This window comes from Sparus aurata, chromosome 1, assembly GCF_900880675.1.
Source record: "Sparus aurata chromosome 1, fSpaAur1.1, whole genome shotgun sequence".
NCBI lineage: Eukaryota > Metazoa > Chordata > Actinopteri > Spariformes > Sparidae > Sparus > Sparus aurata.
In genome coordinates this window covers 7,595,948-7,618,191 of record NC_044187.1, presented here as the reverse complement: position 1 = coordinate 7,618,191, position 22,244 = coordinate 7,595,948, and the positions used below count along the sequence as shown (strand labels likewise).

The 22,244-nt window shown below is 42.7% G+C and overlaps 1 protein-coding gene across 2 annotated transcripts in view; it reads left to right on the top strand.

The window, feature by feature from the left end:
- The window catches only part of cacna1ib (calcium voltage-gated channel subunit alpha1 Ib), a 232,969-nt gene that overhangs the window by 39,610 nt on the left and 171,115 nt on the right, over positions 1–22,244 (top strand). Inside the window, exons 1-2 of one of the 2 annotated variants that reach the window (XM_030431017.1) lie at positions 16,579–16,619; positions 16,740–17,154. In XM_030431017.1, the coding sequence (XP_030286877.1) occupies positions 16,592–16,619; positions 16,740–17,154 (443 nt within the window). In that variant the 5' untranslated portion in view covers positions 16,579–16,591. Of the gene's footprint in view, positions 1–16,578; positions 16,620–16,739; positions 17,155–22,244 lie in introns of those variants that run through there. The other variant, XM_030431025.1, reaches the window with a different exon arrangement.

The following is a 22,244-nucleotide window of genomic DNA, read 5'->3' as shown; positions in this document are numbered from 1 at the left end:
GCTCTCTTGGCTTTTTGTCGAGTGTCACCAGCAGGCCAAACTTTTCACTTGTTCAACATCTATTAGATGGACTGGCACCAAACATTTTAGAGACATTTCTCCTTTTCTCACCACGAGGCTGACATTTGCTGGCACATAATTTGGGAGTAAAATATTTTCTTTAACCCAGGATGCCCTGAACGCGAAGAGATTCCTTAAATTTCTCTCCCTTTGTGCCTTTTAGCTCTGTCATTTTTTTACCTCTCTAGTTGAAATTTAATCTTTCACAGTCTCTCCCTCTTGCCCCATTCCACTTAAATTCCTCTTCTCCCTCCGTCTTTAATGGACTCAGGTCAAACAAACGCTCATCTGTACTTACTGTCAGCGCTGTCATTACGTGACGACTGAATCAGTGAAGAGTCAGTCTGCTTCAGGCAAGGAGAGAGACGGCCCCGGGGGAAGCCTCGAGGCGTTGGAGAGAACACACAAACAGGGGCCAGACCAGGCCAACGATGGAAGCTTAAATGAACGCTTAATGGCGAGCAGGTTTTTGCCCTTGAGCAAGGCACTTAACACTCAGCACGTTCCTGTGAAGCTGGTGGCAGGTGATGGCCGTAGGCTACCGGATGTGTTCATCTAGTTATACATTTTTTTTTTTTTAAATGCACATGCTGAGTCTACTTTTTTTTTCTCAAAAAAATCAAAGTGCAAACACAAACTCGCCGAGACACGAACGTTCAGGTATCTGTCCGAGGCAGAGGAGGACACAGACAGGCGGAAACAGTGCAGTTGAAAAAGTTGAGCAGGGAGCTGAATAATTCAACAGGCCCTTAACTAGTCACCCTGTTCACCGCAGTGCTCAGTTCTTGTGGAAGCCCCACTGTTTGCCCCCTGAGCAGACTGGTGCTTGTGTCAGCTCCCTGTCGTGTTTCCCATGTCGCTACGCCCCGATTTGACAAGACATCTTTTTCTCTCCTCGTTCACACTGTACCCCCCGACTCCTTCCTCCTTCCTGGTCTCATCCGTCTTCTTCTGTCTCGCTGTGTCACCTCTTCTTCTCCTTCATCTTTACCCCTTTCTTTATTCATCTCACTCCTTTTCTCTTCCCCTCTCCACTGTGCAAATGCTCCAGTCTTCTCTCTTTTCTCTCGACAGGGCAATCGGAGCACACCGCTGTGTTTTGTGATGTCTGGCTAACTGAACGATGGCTACCTGCTGAATGAATCTGTTAATTATAGAAGCTGTAAAGAGAGCAAGCGAGTAGGTTGAGGCCATTGTAAAAACTAATTTGAGGCAATGATATGTAAATCCTTTACATAAATGTCCATTTGCTTCCCTCTGTTAGCTGTTTATTGCTACAGATTTGTTCTGCGTGCTGGATTAGACTGCGTTGTTTGACATTGTGTTTTGGGAGACAGGGAGGGACGTGTTTTGTGCTTCCAGCGGCGGCAACAAGAGTTAGTTAGGATTAATTTGAAGGAAGAATATGTAGTTAACGACAAGTATACCACCCAACCACCCCCACAATTGAACTTTTTTTGCTTCTCTTCATGCAACTGGACTGGAAAGGCGCTTCAAGAAATTAAGATGAAGGGGTGACTGCAGCTCAAACTTGGAAGTGTAGGTAGCAAACAGGCTGAAATGTGACAGTGTGGTTGTACAGCATCTAAACCAAGCGGAAACACAACTTTGACTGCCGCAACAATAATCAAGAGTTTCATTTCAGACCAACTTTACTCTTTCTTGGGGGTAGTTACTCTGAGCTTTCTGCAAAGTGACACTGATATTACTCAATGTAAGAAAATTGTTCAAACTTGACTTGTTATCATGGGCGTTTGTGTTTATATACTTATTTATTTTGCTTGACAGTGCAGGCTAATGATAGCTTGGAGATCTAAGCTGCAATTGCAATCGGAATTTGTATGTTTGTATGTGTGTGTGCAATACAATTATATGCAGTACAGTGTTGACTGTAAGTTTTATAAAGGCTCAGTGTCACACAGACGTTCAGAGCAGCTCAGTGAGATTCACGCTGGACAGACATGGGAATCAGTGGAGGATAATTACAGAGAAAGGGTGGATGGTGGCGACTGTGCAGATTATTAGACAGCGGATGGAGAAAGGCTGCTGGTTTGCAGATGAGAGATTGCAGTGCATAATGTAAATTACATAGCAGAACCATACATAATAAGATGTGATAAGAGGTTTGGAAAATCCCTCTTAGTGTCTATAATCAGCCATATAATGTCCGTTCTTCACGTGGCAGGAAGGAGGTGGCTCGGATCTTTTGCTTCATCTATAACTCCTGTTGCTTGCTTTCAAGATACATCTGTTTCACAAACATATGCAGTGTTGTGAGAGATGGGTTTTGTCAGCTGGACCTTCAAACCACTAGAATGGTGTCATTGTTCCTGTGGGACCTGAACTGCACTGCTCGGTTTCTACCACTTGTAGCAACTGGGAGCAAATTGGGGTTCAGGTACTTGTCCAAGGACACTTGGACAATTTACATGTCGACTGCAGGGGCTGGGGATCGAACCACCTCCATCCGAATAGGCACCAGTCTCTATCTCAGTTTGTGTTTTAAAGAAAACTACACCTACACTCTGTTGTCTGGGAGGCTGCACAGGCACGTTTTTTTAATGACATCTCTCGTCTCCATGAAGGTTGAATGCAACTGTGGTATTGTTGCTTTGGGCAAAAAGCATTGTGAAATGAATGCCATGTGTTGATTACATTACATTTCACATGCAATCTCTTTTGTCATTTGCTTGCCATTGCTTGCTATTTTACATCACCAGGGAAACTGTAATGTGGAGCCCTCAAGTCATGGCCAGAACCTGATCAGCTTAGTGAGATCAGCACCAGTGGTTCATACCAGTGCATCGGTAATAGTCAGAACTAGGTTTTTTATGGATCTATGGTAAGCAGCTACTTTAGTAGTGTGGTTGAGTTTACTGTAGCATGACTAATACTGTGAGAACTGACTCATAAATCAATGCTACTGGTCCGCGTAAGTAAATTATGTCATGCTGGTGCTAGCATATTTACCATGGAATCATAATGGACTGCTTAACCAGTTAAGATGATTTCGATTTAGGAAACATTACAGACTTGTATGCGTTTGTGTGTTTGCTGGTTTTATAATTGAGGCCATGGAGGAAGTGTGTGTGTGTGTGTGTGTTTACCGCTCGTCGCGCCATATATATGAGACAGGGGGTAAAGGGCAATAACGAGAGTTACGGCAAGACAGCATGTGTTTTGTGCGCAGCGTGCCGTGACAAATTGAATTCCTGTTCGTGTGTGCCTCTCCCTGTGTTGTCAACAAGCCAGTTTTTAAGGTGTAAAGGTGTTTTTGTACTGAACGGAATACGTGTATGTGTGTAAGTGAGAGCGAAAGAGAATAGAAGCGACAACGATAGACAAAGTGTGAAAGAGAACGAGTGAATGCGAAAAAAGCGGACGGCAAGAAATGCAAAGGCTGTTTTCTTGGTCTGCGATGCATAAAGAATAAATCAGGTGGTTTGGAGAGGAATTGATTTCTGTTCTTGTTGCTATCTGATTTAACAAAAAGGAACCAGAGCGCATCAACTAGTACACAGCAGCTGTGAGGACGTGAGGCACAGCAGAACTGGAGAGGCATTGTCAGAGTAAACAGTAAAGCGATTGAGGTATGAGCAATAATGCACTGATACAACAGTCCAATGTGGTGAATATTGATGTGAACAAGTGGAATGGAAGATGTGATATGGAAGAACAAACAAGGTGAGAAAGAGAGAGCAGCTCCTGTTGCAGATGGAGGTTTCAGATTATACATTTATTGGTTGCAGAACTGCTCTGATGGCAAAAATGAGCGCAGTGATTGAGTGGTGAACCCTTTTTCAGTGAGACATAAGAGGAGGGTTATGTGACCGGGCACACGAATGGAAAAAACACGCGACCTCGACTCTGGACACCGGGCTCGGTTTTGTGCTTCACGTGTGTTGTTTGGTTTAGAGATTGAAGTTTTGTTCAAACATTAGAAAATGAAGCACAACACTGGAGTCTGGACACCAACCGTATTTGACCAATTCCACAATCAATAATTTAGACATGATCCACTCATCCGGATGTGATGGAGAGTAAAACAGCAAACTAGTTAATTCTAGTCTGGTCGTTCTCATTTGACAACCCGGGGATGTTAAACAACAGCTTGGTTTGGACTGAACCACCAACCCACAGTGTTGGTATCTGACTCCCTGAGGATGAGACTCATCATCTCCACAGTGGCTCACCTCACATTTAACGTTTGCACACTGACTCCCAACCAGCAGGATCTTTGTCAGCTGTGTAACACAGAGGTTGAAACTGGGGACTGGAAAGATCTGTATTCATATAAATCTGTCGTTTGGAGTCATGCGTTTCGTTCTTTGCCCTACACCTATACGTCATGTGTGCATAATAACACTCCTGTTCATAATCTATGGCAATTAAGGATCTTTTAGCAAACAAGAAAGCTTACTAACTTTGCTGAAGGTAAAATACAATTGTTTTTATTGTGTTTTAACAAAGTTTTCATAAAAAGTTAGGTAACTTAAACCCTAACCTTTACCATAATCTAGCCATACTTCTGGTTTAATCTTTTGATTGCATTCCACTCCAGTAAAAAAGAGTAAATTCCTGCACACACGTTTTACCTCTGCATTCAGAGTTTTGAATTATACTTTTTTTAATTAAAAAGTTCTACTTTTCAATCACAAAGACCTTTAAAAGGTGTTGAAAGAGGTCCGTTCGATTTACTCTTTTGGTTCAAATTATATGATATTTACCTTCCACTCATGGAATATTTGCATTTAAACATAATTTCAAGGAGATATTCTCCCCTAAAAAAAAAAATGACTAGCTCCAGCAAATGCTGTACTGTGCTAGAATGTAATGCACTGCTTGGTAACATAAACCATATGCTTTAAATCTTTATTATATCTTGCTTTTTCAGCTGGCTGCAGTTCAACTTTCACTGAGATTTATGCTTCCTGAATCGAAATTAACATTTTTAAACAATCTCTCTCTCTCTCTCTCTCTCGTATCGACACCCTTCTCTCACCCCTCCTCTTCTTCCAGTGGCAGTAAATAACATCAGCTCCACAAATTAATTCCTCCTCAGCCCTCATTGGCCTTCCTCATTGTCTCTACCAGGTTTATGGGATAACTCCCCTATCAATTAAGGGCTAATTCTGTTAGCTGTCATGTATGCAGCACCAGGGTATTTCCTCAGCTTATGAAAACGTCAGCTTGTTTTAAGAACGTGTCATCTCTAATGCCATCTAAGCATTGTGGGAGTTAAGATATTAAATTGATAGCAAAGTTTAAAAAGATTAAGCAGGTGGAAACAATCTGAATACAGTTTTAATTTAAAATCCAAATAAATGTAACAAGTAAACCTTTGCTAATCTGCTTTAAATTGCTGCCCACATGGTCTGTTTTAACTATTTGGATTTGGAAGTAATCCAATGGTTTTGTGTCAGTTTCCAGTCATAACACACTCACAGGGAAATATTTCAGATGAATAGTTTGTATAAAATGTTTTGCATGAAAGGTGTTTACTGCCATGTATTGTGTCGTGAGTCATGGTATTAATCTAATTTATAATTTCAGGTCAGCAAATCAAGACATCAGTGTTGTAACTCAAAATATGCTCTAAATATATGCACGGATACCCAGAGAGAAGGAAATTGGCCTCTACAGGGGCCTTGCAGCCAACATGAGACCCCCAACCGAAGTACAACATCAAGTATGGCTGGCCATGCATAATCTTGTGGCTCTGTCTGGCAGACGAGGCCCATGTCACAATTTAAGACAAATTATTATATTGACATGGTGCATATTCAGAAATTGTGTTTAATAAAGCACCACAGGCGTCTGATACACAGGAAACTGTGGGCCAATTCCACTATAAGGTTCCTGGGTTTCTAGGCTTACAGTACTGTTTGATAAAGCTGCCCTGTGTATTCTTCTGTGTGCACTGTACTTAACAGTATCTTGGAGGCCAGTGAGTACATACAAGGAGTGTAAACAGATACAATCCACACAATCATTTCCATGTGCTTATCTGTGGTTGGGTAGCACTGACAGCAGGCTAGACAGGGTATTTTAGACCTCCTTATCCTCTGATGGCGTTCCCAAGTCTAAGATGAGATATGTATTGCCCCCTGTGAGTTTTGGTTCTGCCCCAGGATCTCCTAGGTCCAGGAGGCATTCTAATTAGATGCCCAAACCACCTCACCTAGCTCATTTTGACACAGAGCAGTGGCTCTACTTTGAGCTCCCTCTGGATGTCCTAGCTACTCAACGGATCACTGAGGCTGAGCTCAGCCAATCCTATGGTGAAAACCACTTTAGGTTGCATATATGTGTCATCTGATTCATCGGTCACTACCTAAAGCTCTTGACCATAGGTGAGGGTTGGAGCGTAGATTGCCTTCTGGCTCAGCTCCCTATTTACAATGATGTTCCAGTCCAGTGCCCGCATTACTGCTGACGCCACACCAAACCACCTGTCCAAGTCACGCTCCATTTTCCAGTAATTCGTGAACAACACCCTGAGAAAGTCTTTCTCTTAGCGCAGGAGCTCACCAAACATCGGAGGGGGCAACCCACCAATAGGTCCACCTCATCTGCAAAAAGCAGAGACAGCCCCAATTGTTGACACTCAAGAAAAAATTACAATTACAACACAATTTGAGGTGAGCATTGGGTGGGGGTTGGGAGTGGAAAAGACAATGTTTGGGCAGAGAAGATATGCAGAAAGACTTGCTGATGTTGAAACAAATAGAAAATGTTCCTACACACATAAACGTGTAGCCTCATAAAGTCTTGCCAACTGCGGACTCATCGACTCCCACGGAGTTGGCATACCTGCACACATCAGCAAAACAGTCTAAATGCTTTGAGCGAATCACTGAAGCCCTAACTGGTAGTAGTTACTCCCTGAAAAGCCCAGAGGGCATCACACGTGACTCCCATCTGAGTAGGAAATGTTGCTGAGGTGGAGACGGCACAGAAACGATTTCTCTCCAGCACAGCTACCGAAGCCAAACAGATACTTAGTACTCAGCAGCATCTCTTCTGAAAGACGGAGGGATGAGGTGATTGCAGTTTTATGGATGGGAGCCAGCTGGCAGGTGAAGCATCTACAGTAGGATATAAACGTAGTGTAGTAGATATGACCAACAACAGATATATATTCACCCACAGCACTAATTCTTCTACAAATGGTGCAAGTGAGGGCAGCATCTGTGGATAGAGTACAGATAGAGTACATAAGCTTGTTGTTGTTGTTGTTGTTGGGAACATCTTATGAATTAGATTATTTTACTAATGAACACTAGGAGGTTCTTTGTGTAGGAAAAGCTTTTTAAGCATTTTAAATATCGGCAGCTTTAATGAAAAGCTTTGAGCCGGAACTCAGTGGTAAAATCACAGAGGACTTTGGTTGCAACTTGCAGAAATGGTTCCTTTTAATAGGTCTATGCCTTTTCCTAAGAATCCATATTTCTTTTCCTCTAGCAGCCTCTACCTTTACCCTGGAGTAAAGTAGTTTTTCAGGGTAAAATTATTTTATGTTGCCATAAAGTATTATCTTGAGTAGATTTCCTGTGAACATCCAGCTTGTCAGCCCACAATATGACATTAATCGGATGTCAGTTTTCCAAACAGATATACACAAGTCTTTCCCCCTTTTGTAAAATTATACTGAATCTCCTTGTCTTCACTCACTTCACTCTGATTGTCCTACTCACTTCACTACGGTCCCTACTACCACTCCCCGAACACGACTAGCTACAAAACCTGTCCAGTTGCAGAAAGGCAGCCATTCGTGTGCAAAAAAAAGGAAAAAGAAACACAAATGATTCATCTCCAACCCCAAAACTATTATGTGCTCAAACACCCCCCATTCACCCATTTGCATCATGAGCCTAATATTGATCCAGTCACCTAACAACATTCACACTCAGATTTTAATCATCCAATTAATGCTTCATGTTGTGTCTCACAGGGACTCGTGACCCATCAGTTGTGACACAGTGAATTAATTTCACAGTCAGCTTATTAGGATCTTTTCATGGTTACATGGATGGAGTACTGATTGGGGATAAACAGGTTTCTCTGTGTTCTGCTTGTTTTTGTGTTTTTCCAATTAAGACTGAAAGAACTGAATACTCTGAATACATAAGCCAGGCATTCATATTCCCCCACTGTCTGGAAACAATATGTGAACAGGCAATCTCCAGCAATCTCTGGCACTCATTTTTAAGTCAAAATAGACTTTAATTAGATTGAAAATTGCCTGTATAGACTGGCACTTAGCTTTTTAGATTCAAATGGGACTCGAGTGTAAATTTGTCAACAAGCAATGAGTTCTTTGGAGCGCAGAGAATTTGTTTGACTAAGCCACAGATCTGTTTGCCTAGTGCTAAACATTTGTATGGTTTGGATAATTAATTTGCACGTACGAGTCTCAACATGAATGATCAATCAGCTGTCGGGAACAGACAAAATCACTGCGCATTCACTCAAGTGGGAGGGCAGAACGCGTGAGACAAACAACGAATCAAGGTTCAAATAATCTCATGTTTCTTTTTTAAGGCTCTTTGCCAACTTCTGATTGCTGATAAACACAGAGGAGATGAAAATGTGCCACGTGAAACACATTTGTTTTTATTCTGTGTGGTGCTTATGGGACTTTTAGTGCCTTGCTCCACCTGTGGAACTCCTTAGTGAACTGAACCCCCAATCTGTCAGCGCTCCTCCCTCACTCTGCTCCTTCTTCAGGAACGTAAAAAAAAAATCAATCTCTGAACCGAGCAAGTGTGCGTGTTTGGTGTGAATGGGGATAAGCGCTCGTTTGTCAGCGTTTGTTTCCTATGGGAAAGTCGATGAGCAAGTGGCTTGTGTTGTTAGCAGAGGGAAATGTCAATGGGGGACAGCGGGAGCAGCACCGGGCTCCACCGGGCTGCACCGGGCCTGCTACAGCCTTTCATCTAAGTTAGCCAACATCATTAAGAGCCTGCCATGTTTGCTTTCAGTGCCTGCAGTTGGATTTGTGTGCTTGTCTGAGGCTGTGTGGGTATGAGGTACAGGCTTAATGACTGTGTACGGGTCTGTTTGAGTGTGTTATTGCTCATCCGTCTACCCATGTATGTGTTATAATGCCACTGAGTTTGGTCTTGATGGGTTTGTGTATCGTAATACAGTAATATTTATATCTGTGTGTGTGTGTGTGTGTGTGTGTGTGTGTGTGTGTGGATGCCTGTGTCTAAGCGGGCCTACGGACCATTAAGCCTTCAGCACGGTCTGCAGCTCGCTAATGAGGATCTGTGTCACATCAAAACACATCAACACCAGACCTAGTTAGCTAGCTGTTAGCTTCCGACAACAGTAGCTATACATGTATGTATGTACAGATATGCGTGGGTATGTTATCTCTGACTGTTCGTTTAGATTTCCTCATACACTGCATCGTGTTAGCCATAGATGTTGCTGCAAACTGTCTGTGTACGTGTTTGCTCACAACTATGTTCCTTTTTCCATCAGTTCTTCGCTGTGTACGTGTCTCATCTCCTCAAGCCCATTCAGTCACGGATGTGCAATGAGTCGTTCAGCTTTTAGGAAACAGAAAGAGATGCTACAGTGCTAGGTGAACATAAGACTTCCTGCTGAGCTTATTTAGATTGCAGCTGTCCAGGAGAAAGTCCACTGGATGCGGCAAGATGATTGTCTTTTGAATTGAACATCAACAAAAATGGGGCCAGAAATTGTTTTAAAGTAGCAGCTCGTAGCACCTCCAAATGTGTTGGAACTGATGTAACTCGAGGGCAATTCACCGTTTACCCAGCCGCTTCAGAGAGAGTTTGACTGTGTTGGAAAAGGTGTTTCTCAGGAGATGCAATGAGTCATCAACTAAAGCGGCGTGTGTTGAATATAAGTATGAGGAAGGTTTGAATCATGGATGTATATGAAAGATGGCACCCTATTTACTTCTATGACAGCTCCTCACTGTACGCATAAAAAAAAAAACCCTTCCTTCTCCAGCCAAAGCCATGGAGCGCATCAGTGACTTCCACCGGCCACGTCGTCTTCCAACTACCCGACACACATGAATGGGATGAAAGGATTTGATGCTCTTCTAGGTTAGAGGCCGCCATGCCAAAGTCTCTTCATAGCCCATCGCCTTCCTTCAGGCCTGGTTAGAATAAGCTCTCACAGCCACAACAGCTGGAGCTCCACCCATGTGACAAGGATGCCACAGAAGAAAAAAGAGGGAAGAGTTCTTTCAAAATGTCTCCTGGAAGAGGTTTATAATGTCTGAGAAAATAACCCAGAAGACGTCACCAGGGGTTACCTTTTGCTCGGGTTTGGGGGAGGTGTGGAAATTGAAACCAGGCAGGGTAGAATCTCTGTCCTCTGTCCTGTGAATTTGTCAACATGTGATAGCAGATACTGGAGGGTTCCTTCAAAGCTAAAAGTTGTCAATTTATGGTCATTTTGATTATGCTGCAGTGGAAGGCAGATCAGATTGGTGAAGTTGCACCGGTCGGAGATACTGTCATTGCAGAGAAATCTACGATGTCTTTAAAAACTGATGCTTCGTCATCTTTACTCGATTCTGAACATGCTGAATTTTACATTTGAAGAGTGCAGATCAAAAACTACGTTAGCCACTGATATTAATTCCCCATTCACTTTTCATTGTTTAAATCTTTGTACTACATGCTCATAATAGTACTTTTTGATGTGAGGCTGGTAAAAAAAAAAAAAAAAGTTTAAGTTACAAGAAACTACTTAATCCTAAAAGACTTCAGCAAAACTTGAACTTGCAGCATCGATGTTTCTACAGGCCAATTCATACATCAGTATGTGCATATAGACACACTAAGTAAATTACCTAAATTCTTCAATGCAATGCCAGTAAGTTGCAAGTGCATATGTGGAGTATACATACATACATACATGATGTTGCTCTTATGCATTAGTCTGATTGGTGCTCAAAATACAATAAATCAAGTTTATTTGAAGGAAAACTCAATCCGTTTTTTTTTTATTTTCTAAAAGATAAATCACTGAACAGAATAGTCCCTATGAGTGAGTTGTGTGTGTGTGTGTGTGTGTGTGTGTGTACATTTCATATTCCCCCTCCCTCCTCGTGTTATCACGACAGCTCATAGTGTTCACGGTGACCGTTAGCTTTGCACAAGACCGTGATATATGAGCCGGCTGCTGACATGTGATCAGTAAAGGTCAATCCGTGCCTGACACCGTGTCGTTCATCACACATATACACCACTCAGAGCAAACAACACCATCCAGGATGTGGCTGTGGAGTTTTTTTATTGCCTTTTAGCTGAGTGCCAACCCAACACACTGCAGGCAGGAAATTAGCTTTGTTGTCCGCAGAGCACAGTGGCCGGTAAATCAGCAATTTACCAGCGAAACACAAAATGTACTCATACATAACCATCATGCTGTGGGGGAAATAACAAAAAAAAAAAAAAAAAAAAAAAGATTGTCTGGTTTGGTTTCCTTTCTTTGCTATTGAAAAGCAAAAACAATCACTTTTTTCTTTTTTTAGCTCTTTAAACTAGAATTCAGGACTTCAGTACCGAGGCTTACTTACCACTTTTAAAGACAATAATTCTGCCCCACCTTTGCAATAAAGTATAATTAACTTGACTCACGCTGTCAAGAAAAGGAACAACTATTATCCAACAGTGTGATTCACTAACATGCATCATTAGGTTACATCTAACAGGCTGGCAGAAATGCATACAGATCTTTCAAGATGGATTATTACTTCCTCAGGTCCCTGGCAGTGGGAGTAATGCTAATGTGTGCTTTCTATATGACTTTAGAACAAAAAACTCTTGCCTTTGACTTTTGGGAATCATGAATCGATTAATAGTTCACCAAAGCGATTATTCTGCGATGATACACATTATATATAATAATGATTCCTCCTTTTCTGAGCCCGTTCTATTAAAGTAGCTTCCCATCGCATTTAGACTGTTTTTTATGTTTGGTAGGGTGAAATCACTGTCATTAAATCAGAGCCTGTGTTTTTATTATGTCGCTGACAGATTAATGGGAGCCATGCCCCGTGATACATTACCTCTTCAGTGAACATCACCTCAGGGTTAATGATTGGGGGAGTTTGATCTTTTGAATGACCATTAAGTTTTTCTTGTGCTTTGGATTCACTGATGCTTAAAACTATTCATTTTGGGAAACCTGGAGATCAAGATTTAGTTAATTTAAGCACCGCAGGAGCGACAGTCTAGACATGTGTGACAGAACTGGATGGAAATTGAATCCCACCTGAACTTTGAGTCTTTCTCCCTTTTTTTTCTTGAGTTTCCTAGCGGATTATCAGATTTTAAACGTTCTTTCTTCAGATGTAAACCATTGCAATCTAATGGTTTTTGGTGCAGTGGCGGTTCTAGACCAGGTTTAATAAGGGGGACAGGTTGGGGCCGGCTTTTTTGTTGGGGGGCACATACAACCCAGGAAAAAAAGACAAACCCCTCATTCAGACATGGGATAAATGGAACTTAAAACAGTATTTACAATTTTAACAATTTTGATTGGGTAGTAAACTGCTGAGACACTTTATTTCTGTCTTTCCCTTCAGTTCAAAATCATTGCAAGAAATCTGTCATTGTATTATTGATGCAGACTCCTTGTCGGGGGGGCCACAGGGGGTCCGGACGCGGAGTTACAGGGGCACTGGCCCCTGTTGGCCCCCCCCAGAACCACCCCTGTCTTGGTCTGTAAGACTGTAAGACGCTTAACATCATTTTGACAAAGCATTAAATTGATGAAAATGTCCAGTTATGTTTGCTGAACCTTGACACATCACAGGCAAATACGTCACAACCATCCACCAACAGTCCATTCAAACCAACAACCAAAATATCCTCCGTCCACTTCACTCGATTGTGGATTATTGACCGTTAATAGTCTGTAATCTATCAGAGGAGATAAAAACCAGCAAAAGCAGAAGACACACTATATGTCAGCTGTCTATGCAGACGAATGCAGAAAAAACAGAGTGCATTATGCAGGGTATCAATACTCCACTGGCTTTGGATTCACAGGGCAGTCGTGCTCGTTTAAGTCCCTCTGCACCAAAAAAAAAAAAAGTATCAACTTGTTAATAAAGGCAGAGAAACTTCTGGACACATTCACGATACAAAGCACCTCACTCGCTCCCGCTGCAAAGGACAGTTCACAACAGCTGCAAACACAGCGGTGAAGCTACAGCGACGTGTTGCCGCAGACAGTAAACAGCAGCTAGCCTGTCCCACCGGCCCTAATGAGCACTAATGTGTCACCGAGTCCTGCACTCTGCATTTTAATAGGAAAAGGAATTGTCCGGATGCACTTTCTCTGTGCTGAGGGTTTATTATCTGCCATTCTATTGTATGTTACATCTGTTACATTTTCTGTTTGCTAAAAAACATCTTTCTATGTTCTGTGTATCTCCATGTATCCTGCAAAGAACTGGATTTGTAGCCTGTGAATGTCATGACGACCTTACAGCCAGTCATCATCCGTTCTGCTACATATTCCACCATTTGGCTTGTTTGGAAAAAAAAAATGTGTCCTGACCAACTATTTGGAAAACAAAGAATACAAAACACTAATTATATTACTACATCTGTAGGTGAATTTTCTGTCCGTGGCCTGGCATTCGGAGATAATGACATCCCCGCTGGAACCTTAGTCTTGAAGCAGGGCTCAAGAATGGCCTCAGAGTAAAAAATGCACGTCTGACATTTAATGCTGAATGGTGAATTTCCATATTGTAGAAATAATAATGTGTTGTTGTGGTATTCCTTGCGACAACCAGTGGCAGCATAAAACACATTCGCTGCTTAAGCATCACTGTGGCATCTAACTTCACGCCTCACCCCTGGCGATCCTAGGACTGCTGGCGCTGGCATTTTAGCTTTGGTTACGTATACCTCCTCACTATCTCGCTACGCTTTCCCTGTTGGCTTGTAGACATAAGTAAGGAGGAAAATAGAGAGTTGAATAGAGTCAGGGTTAATCACGTTCTTTTAAATTCATAAATACACCAAATATCAAAGAGAAATCTGACAAACGAAGAGAAGTTCACCTCCCTTGACACGGGTTCAAGTTTTCATTATCTGTCTCATTCATTCGATTGTACGAGCACAAAGAATCCACAGATGGATTATGTGATTAAGTAGCGCTCAATCCTGCATCAACACCGGCTGTTACACCATTTTAACACCTTCTGTTTTCTTTGACTAACATAATACTGACATAATAATCAGTTGTGATGGAGCACAGATTCGTTTAAATGCAATAAAATACATTGCAGCTAACTCAACACATGTAAAGATAACGTCTGATCCTGCACGGACTACTATTGCATACATGAGTCCAGTTCTACAGCTGATTGTTGAGGTGTGAATTGATGTTATAATGTGTTATTTGGCGCATTGGTCAACTTATATTTTGTAAGTAATCAATAGTAGTACAGTGTTTTATGACTGTTGACTGTCATTTTTTTCATCCAGCGATCTGAAAGAAAGCAACCAAGCATGCTTCAAACGTTTAACGTTCTGTTTTTAAAAAATATATATATTTCTCTTCATTTCTACTCAACACATTGCTTGTTTTTATGTCGTAGCTGTGTTCATCTTTTACTTTCCTTCCAGGGGTCCTTAAACTCTGCTGCTGCTGCTGTAGCAACCCAACATCTCCACTGGGCTCTGTAAAGTTTTATCTCACCAGCGACTCGACGGTTACTCTGCCAGATGCCGAGCTTTCTTGCATCAGGAGCATTAGGAACTCCTTTTTTTTGGGTCCTTTCTGCGATTTAACAATATTAACTCAATGCCTGTCTTTAGCTAGAACGCGGTTATCATCTCCCTTCTCCAATTAGCTGGCTTTCCTCTTCCTGTTGAGTAGATGTGACCGTGAGCTTCTCTGTCCATAAATAAAATTGATTCCGTATTGAACTTGTTATAAGCAAACACACAAATTAAGAGCCCACCCTGAAAAAAACGATTCAAGTGGACACAGTCGACTTTGTGGACCTCCGGAGGCTCTCGTGTATGACGGGAGTGGACTCGGAAGCTTTTTATTAAGAACTGTACGCTCGGCCCGCTCATTGGAAATCCATGGGCAGGTGCCACTCAGTCATATCAGGACTTCTGCTCCATTCTATTCCCTCTCCAGCTTCACAATATTGATTCCTCTAAACACTAAGCCGTCGACTAAACCACTGAACTCTACCTCCTAACACTCCCTCTGCTCACTCCTTCACTTCTCTCTCTCCAACCCTTTCAGCAGTTTCCCGCCCCCCAATCTCTTCTTCTGCCAACTCTCATTTGTCCTCCCATTTCCTTTTTCCTGCCAGCGATCAGACTTTTAAAGAAAATGTTTGAGAAATAATGCACGTCACGCGGGTGCCTTGTTTAATTGTCTTTAAGTACAAAAACTCAAATGAAAGAGATTGGGTTGTCTGTCAGCTTGATGGTATAATCATTATGTTGTTAAACCGGTCTGTCGTTTTACTTTTAAAGCACTGATTTGTGTGAGGGGGGGGGAATCGTACGCCGTAAAAGTCTGTAAGCACGTCCACACTGAGACGATTGAATTGGCAAAGGCATCATTTTTGTCTTCTTTTCAGCCCTCCGTCCAGACAAAAACAGCATTTTTCTAACCCCTAAATCGAGCCCTTTCCGAAAAAAGAAGGTTTCAAAAGTGTGTAAATCTTGAAACACTGGCTCGGTGAAACAGAGCTTTTTCTTCAAAACGGTGACACCAGCCAGCCCAGGTAGAGTTCAGACAGAACTCCTCTGTAATAACTTACTTTGAAAAATGTCAACGTATCCAAATTTAAAGTGCTGTCAATAATATTGATTCATGCTGATGTTGACAGTGCTGCAATTGGTTAACAGAAATTGTCGAAATGTCGAAATTCTAACCTATGTCTGAAGGAAGCCAGTTGGGTGTGAACGTATAAAGATGGTGTTTGGTGGGTTGGTGGTCACCTTGCATGTGTGGGGGGCAACCTCAGCCAGCGGTGTAATTGTGTCTTTCAAATGGGAACCAAAATTCACATGTGACATTTTGGTCGTTTTAGATTTTTCAAACTCGTTTTGTTGTCTGGCAACAGACACATAAAGACAAAGATAACACATTACAGGTGACCGCAGGGAGCTGGAGGCGTAACCAGCTGTCGCCTGGCAGAGTAAGAAGCTGCGTCAGTCACAATTGACTGTTTGGTAACTTTTAGTTGTCTCCAACATACATAGCTACAAAAACAGAATGGGTATTGTCATCAACCAGTTTCATGTTGGTTTTGTCGGCGGACATTGGAAAACATTAAATAAGTCAGTCAGTCAGGCTGTTTGTACCGCAGTGTAAACATCAGTGCTACGGAGGGGTGTCGAAGACTGATTTAGACCAACCATGGTTCGTTTTTGTTCAAATCTCGTCTCAATAACTGTAACCATGGCCACACCCTTTGGCAAGGTTAACAAATCTAATTGCCTAAATTTTGTTTTACGCTGTCTTTAAGGGTGCTGGAGTCTTTCTCATGTCTTTGTTATGCTTAACAAGTGTTGGTAAATGTAGGCTTATATTGTTCTTCCTCATCCATGAACTGCTGCTTTGTGAACTGATTTGTCAACAAAGTGGTGTGTCATTTTTAAATCGTCTCTTCCTCTCTGCTCCTCTCCTCCCAGACTGTTGCGTTGCCATGACGAGCGAGGAGGAGGAGGGCCCCAGCGTCGCAACACCAACAGCAACAGCACCGTCAGCGGCGGCATTCTCCGGGGTAACAGCAGCCATAGCCAGGGGCGACGGCAATGATGCCGTCACTTCCTCCTCCCCCCGCCGGCCCTCCCCGCTCCGCCTCCCACGTCCCGAGGAAAAGGAGGAGAAAGAGGAGGAGATAGTAGTGGAAGGGATTATTCAGGAAGAGAGGATCGAGAAGGAGGAGGAGGAGTGCGAGGCGGATGATGAGGATGGTGACGACGATGGCAGCAGTGATACCAGCGTGTTAGTTGTGCCCTACCCTGAGCTGGTACCTGTGGTCTTCTTCTGCCTCAAGCAGACGACTTGTCCTCGCAGCTGGTGCATCCGCATGGTCTCCAACCCATATCCTTTAAACACTGTGATCAGATCATTAACTAATCATTCAGCAGTCCCCTGTTATTAGGCTATAAAGAAAACAAGTCTCTTATAAGTTTAATTAATCGGATTCAGCTGTGAATCAACGTCAACTTGGGCTTTTGGATGTTTCACCTCACCTGTCAGTGACCCCATTTCTAAGCTGAACCTCCACTTTATTTCTTTATTTCACCGACCTTGTAGCGATGTTCTTTGGTTATTTGACAGGTATGTTTCGTGCATTGGGAGGCTGGATCCAGATATTTAACACCAAGGTACAGATAAACTGATATTTGCGTTTGTTTTTTCCACTGCAGAGCCGACAAATTCTGCCTCAGACACATTGGTTGTATTAATCAAACACATAACAGAGGTTTATAATGTATTCACTCTATATGCAAATGTCATACGATTTGCAAAGGTCAGTTTGGCGGGAAAACATTTTCATCTCTGGAAAAAAACATTTGTATATAAGATTTACAAAGCTGCAGTGATGATTGTGGTGATGGAAATTAATCAGCTTTACTGTCATTTGATTCCCAACACACACAAAAAATAGCTGCGCTAAATCAGTCCTGATGCATTAACAATAACAGCGGTCATTAGGCTGCAGTCAATAGTTTTAAAAGTAATTTAACTCAAAGCAAACATTGTGGAGTCAAGATAACTATGTTAATTTTCTATATGCTATGATACATTTGGCCCCGTGTGGATTCAACTAAAATGGACACCCCAACTTCTGCTTCTAGGCAATGTTCCCATCTTTAAGCAACAGATAATTTATTAACTCATGTCGAACAGGTAGCACGTTAAAAGCCTGACGTTATTATTGAATTTCAATCGCAATTGCTTCAACTTCAGATGTACCCGGGTCAGCCAAAACGGTCTAGCCACCTGCCTGATATTGTGTCCGTCCTCCTCGTGCTGCTGAAAAAGCTCGGACCCATCGAGGCACGGACACAGGACCTACTGAGGGTGTCTGGCACCTGGATTTTGGTAGCAGATCCTTTGAGTCCTGTGGGTCCCCCATGGATCGGACTTGTTCAGGCATGTCCCACGGATGCTCCATCGGATTGGGTGCGTGTCCACGTGATGCCAGGACTCGAGGTTTGTGTGTGATCCAAAACTGACTGATGCACTGATGTCGTTCTCTGTGAGAACCTGAACTGTGAGGACCCAGATTAGGAGGTGATCCGGTGCCGGTTGTGAGTGCTGTAGGTGCTGAATGTTTGTTTCAGGGGTCACAGCTTCCTGTTAAAACGATTTGCTCTACTCTCGGTTATAAAATTCTTCTTCACGTCTCCGTGTGTTTGTGACACACAAGCAAAGGATTGTTGCTATGCCTGTATAAGAAATGACAGGAGAGCAGCATTAGCCGGCCCCAGGTGTCAGCCGACACTCATCAAGCTTTCCTAAGAGCAATGCTTACAGTGTAGTCATGTGTGACTCACACACTTGGGCTCAAACTCCCGAAACGCAGAGCTATATATCTGTAAGTAGTCACACCGCCGAGTGTAAAGAGTGAGAGTGAGTGTGTGGAGAAGCGGTGATGTGACTGACTGACTGACTGACTGACTGGATGGAGTTCATTGAAGCAGCGATGAAAAAGGAAGGACAAGGGAAACGGCAGAGACACACAAATAAAGGAAGATGAGATGCAGTGAGAGGATGATAAATGAGAGGATGGTTGACGAGAGAACGAGGCTAAAAGTGAGATTCTCAACAGATGTGAGATGATAGGAGAAGGAGTGCAGCAAATATAGAGCTTTGGTGTAGAGGTGTATGTACGGAGCCGCCGTGATTTATGTTTTAAACATAGGAGACATCAATTTCCTCCCAGGGATGAAGCCAGCTGTGAGTCCGGTAGTAGTAGTCAGGAAGAATAAGATTGATAGAAATGTTCTGTTTGTAGACACTCTGCTTTCTTACTTCCATTAGGGAGGCATCACACCAGCTTCTAGTCGGCCCTGACGTGAATTTATAACCAACGAGAGCGACGGAGGCAAAAGAATAATAGCGAGAGAGGAAAACAAGCTTTTGAGACTTGCTAAATAAGCGAGCCACCCAGTCAGGTCTAAATGAATGTCTTCCTCAGGAAAATCTCTTAATTAAAAGAAGAAAAAAAACCACGCTTGGCCTTGTCTACGTTTTGATCCTCTGTCTTTAATTCTTCGCTCTGTCTTCTGCCGTCTCTTCGTATATCTCTGCTGCAAGTATTCCGGCCCCGTCTCCCGCGTTGCCTTGAAAAAGTGCACAAGTGAATTAAGTATAATTTACTCCGCTGACTAAGCCCGCGTGTCGTGAATAGACTGACTGCCAGGAACAAACACAGGTTCTGTTACAGTCCTGTGGCGCAATTATGGTGACGGCGCATTAGTGAGAGATTTATGTCAGGGAGCTATGAATATGATCTCAGCAGCGGGGGTTGTTTATCTGGACTCAAAACGTCAAGCCTGCCAAGCTTTAAAGCCAACGAATATGTGATATAATGCTACTTTAGCTGTTCTACTGTGATTCGCTAACTGTTGGATGTTATGCTTGCTGATGTGATCTGAAAAACAAATGTTTGGGCAGTCTAGGTTGTTGGTTTTCTTACCACTGTAGTGGTAGCTGACTATTAGTCATTCTGGTAGCGGCCCGGCACCATAAATGATGGCACCAGTTGGTCTGTTGGTTAGCTGTTTGGCTATGGCGCCAAGAGAATAAGAGCTGATGATTTTCTTCATTTAATGCCACCAACAGGTCACAATATTCACTTGTTTAACACCTCAGATTATGACAGGATATATGCTATATGTTACAATTGCATTAGCATTAGCGGGCTTATTCTGTTCCAGTATGTAGGATTTGGGAGAATCTATTGGCAGAAATAGGATAAAACATTCATAATTCCTTTTTTCAAAACTGTAGAGTCATCTAAAATAACAATTGGTGTGTTTATAATGAGATTTGTATGTTTACAGACTGAGCAGGTCCTCTTTAATGGAGTCCGCCATGTTGCAGCATCATGTTTTCTACAGTAGCCCAGAACAAACAAACCAAACAGAGGGCCGTTTCAGGAGCCACTGTAGGCGAGGATGAGATCAGAAGTATTTCGTGCAATCACTCTGCTAGACGCCAGTAAATCCTGGAAGCCAAGTAGCTGAGCCAAATACGAGCAGGCCCCTCAGGCCAGGCTTTACATTTTTTTTAAGCACCACTACCGGTTTGAGTCTGAAGAGAGTAAAATTGTCTCAATATCCTTATCCAAAAATTCTGTTTTTTATAGTGGTGGTGAGTGTTGGTTTCCCAGATGGTTTGTTTCACAAAACCATCTGGGAAGTAGCTGCTGGAAGCTGTCTGAGAAGGGGCAGGTACTCACTAAAACATACTTGACAGGTGATGGATGAACCAGCTGTCTATCGCTGTCTATCATCGACTAACATTAACCAATCAGATCAGCAGTAGGGGAGCGCTAACACCAGTGGAGCCAGTTGGTAAATCAAACTCTCCAGTTTTGACATCACCAAACATATCCACACAAGACGACGTTCCATATCCATCTGCCTCGCAAGGTTAGAGTATCAAGGCCTTGTTGTGGGTGTGACGGGGTTTGGCTGTAGCTTGTTTTTGCTTCAGGTGGTACTACGAGGTGTAAATGTGTTGTCATACAGAGAATGAGTGTGAGTACAATGTCTTTCTTCGACAGAGCTGCTGGTTTACGCTCCACCAGCACTCAACATTCAATCTGATCACTGGTACTGAAGGAGGAAAATATGAGTGAATATTGGCATTTGTGCCTGTGTACTTGTGTGTGTATGTGTGTGTGTGTCCTTGTTACTTTCCGAAAATGAAAAGGCTTGTATTGACTCGGTCCACTTTCTCGTATAGTGAGCTCAGATTGAGCGGTGCAGCGGATTGATCCGCGAGTGAAATCCTCTTTGTGCGTATGAATGCATTCAATCCACTCCCAGAACTACGCCTGTGTGTGTGTGTGTGTTTGTGTGTGTATGGCAGTGCTTCATTTTACTTAGGAGGGTTATTGGCTAAATTTGGGTGATGACAGAGCATCGTAGTGAACCTTTATTCGAACATAAAAGAAAGAAATCCATAAACTGTACAACTCTTTATGAATGACTTGGAGAAAGTACGCTTGCTCGGGTCGGTCAGACTTGTATTTTGTTATGCTTTTAACAAGCAGTATGTTAAATGCCCTTTGTAGGATGTCTTGTGTTAAGCCATACATGCAGATTTTTTTGCTTTAGAGCTCCACATCTCTCTTCAGTCTCCAGAGCCGCCGACGGTCAGCCGGGTGAGGTAGAGAGTGGTCAATGAAGCTGTAGTGATACAGGTTGAAATTGGAAATGTAGCTTCACAGCTGAGTGAAGCGTAGAGACCCTGGGAGAACATTTTGAGGGCCCTCTAACAAAAATCAAAGAATGAAACTTGAAAGAAGGAGTTTTTTTTTTTTTTTTTTTATCAAATGGAAGTTATGAGGGCACGGTCAGAAATGATAGGGTTCAACTTTAAAGAGCCGATACAAAGAGGGCCGACGGGTGCAGATTGGAAAGGTCTTTAAAGAAAAAAAAAGCAGACTTGAGGGTTTTAAGGAAAGCGGGGAGGTATTGTTAGCCAGTTAAGGAGTTCTGTGATGGCTGCTGGCTCAGCTCCCACCTTCCATCTAATCCCTCTGTCTCCATCACTTCTCTTCGGCTCTTCTCCTCTTGACAGTAAATCATTTGCAGGTTTCATTGTGTTAAATCATTTTGCAGAGGCCGAGCGAGGCCGCCAGGGAGGCGTATTTGGATAGTTTTAAAAAGGACACTTCTGGCTATCTGCTGTGATGGATGGATCAAAGTCCCGTCGCTCTGCACGTAATCCAAATCACCGTCTGACGTGTTTTTTGTTTGTTTCTGCTTCACCGACGTATTTCATTTGTGTATCACTTTTCTTCGTTTTGCTTGATGTGGCCGGTCAGCTTATGTGTTACTTCTTGTATGAGTGTGCATTCTTTCACTGTGTTTGTCTTCCGCACCGGTGCACTACAAAATGTCAATTTCACAGTTGTTTCATTCTGTTCTCGTGACAAAACACTTCTT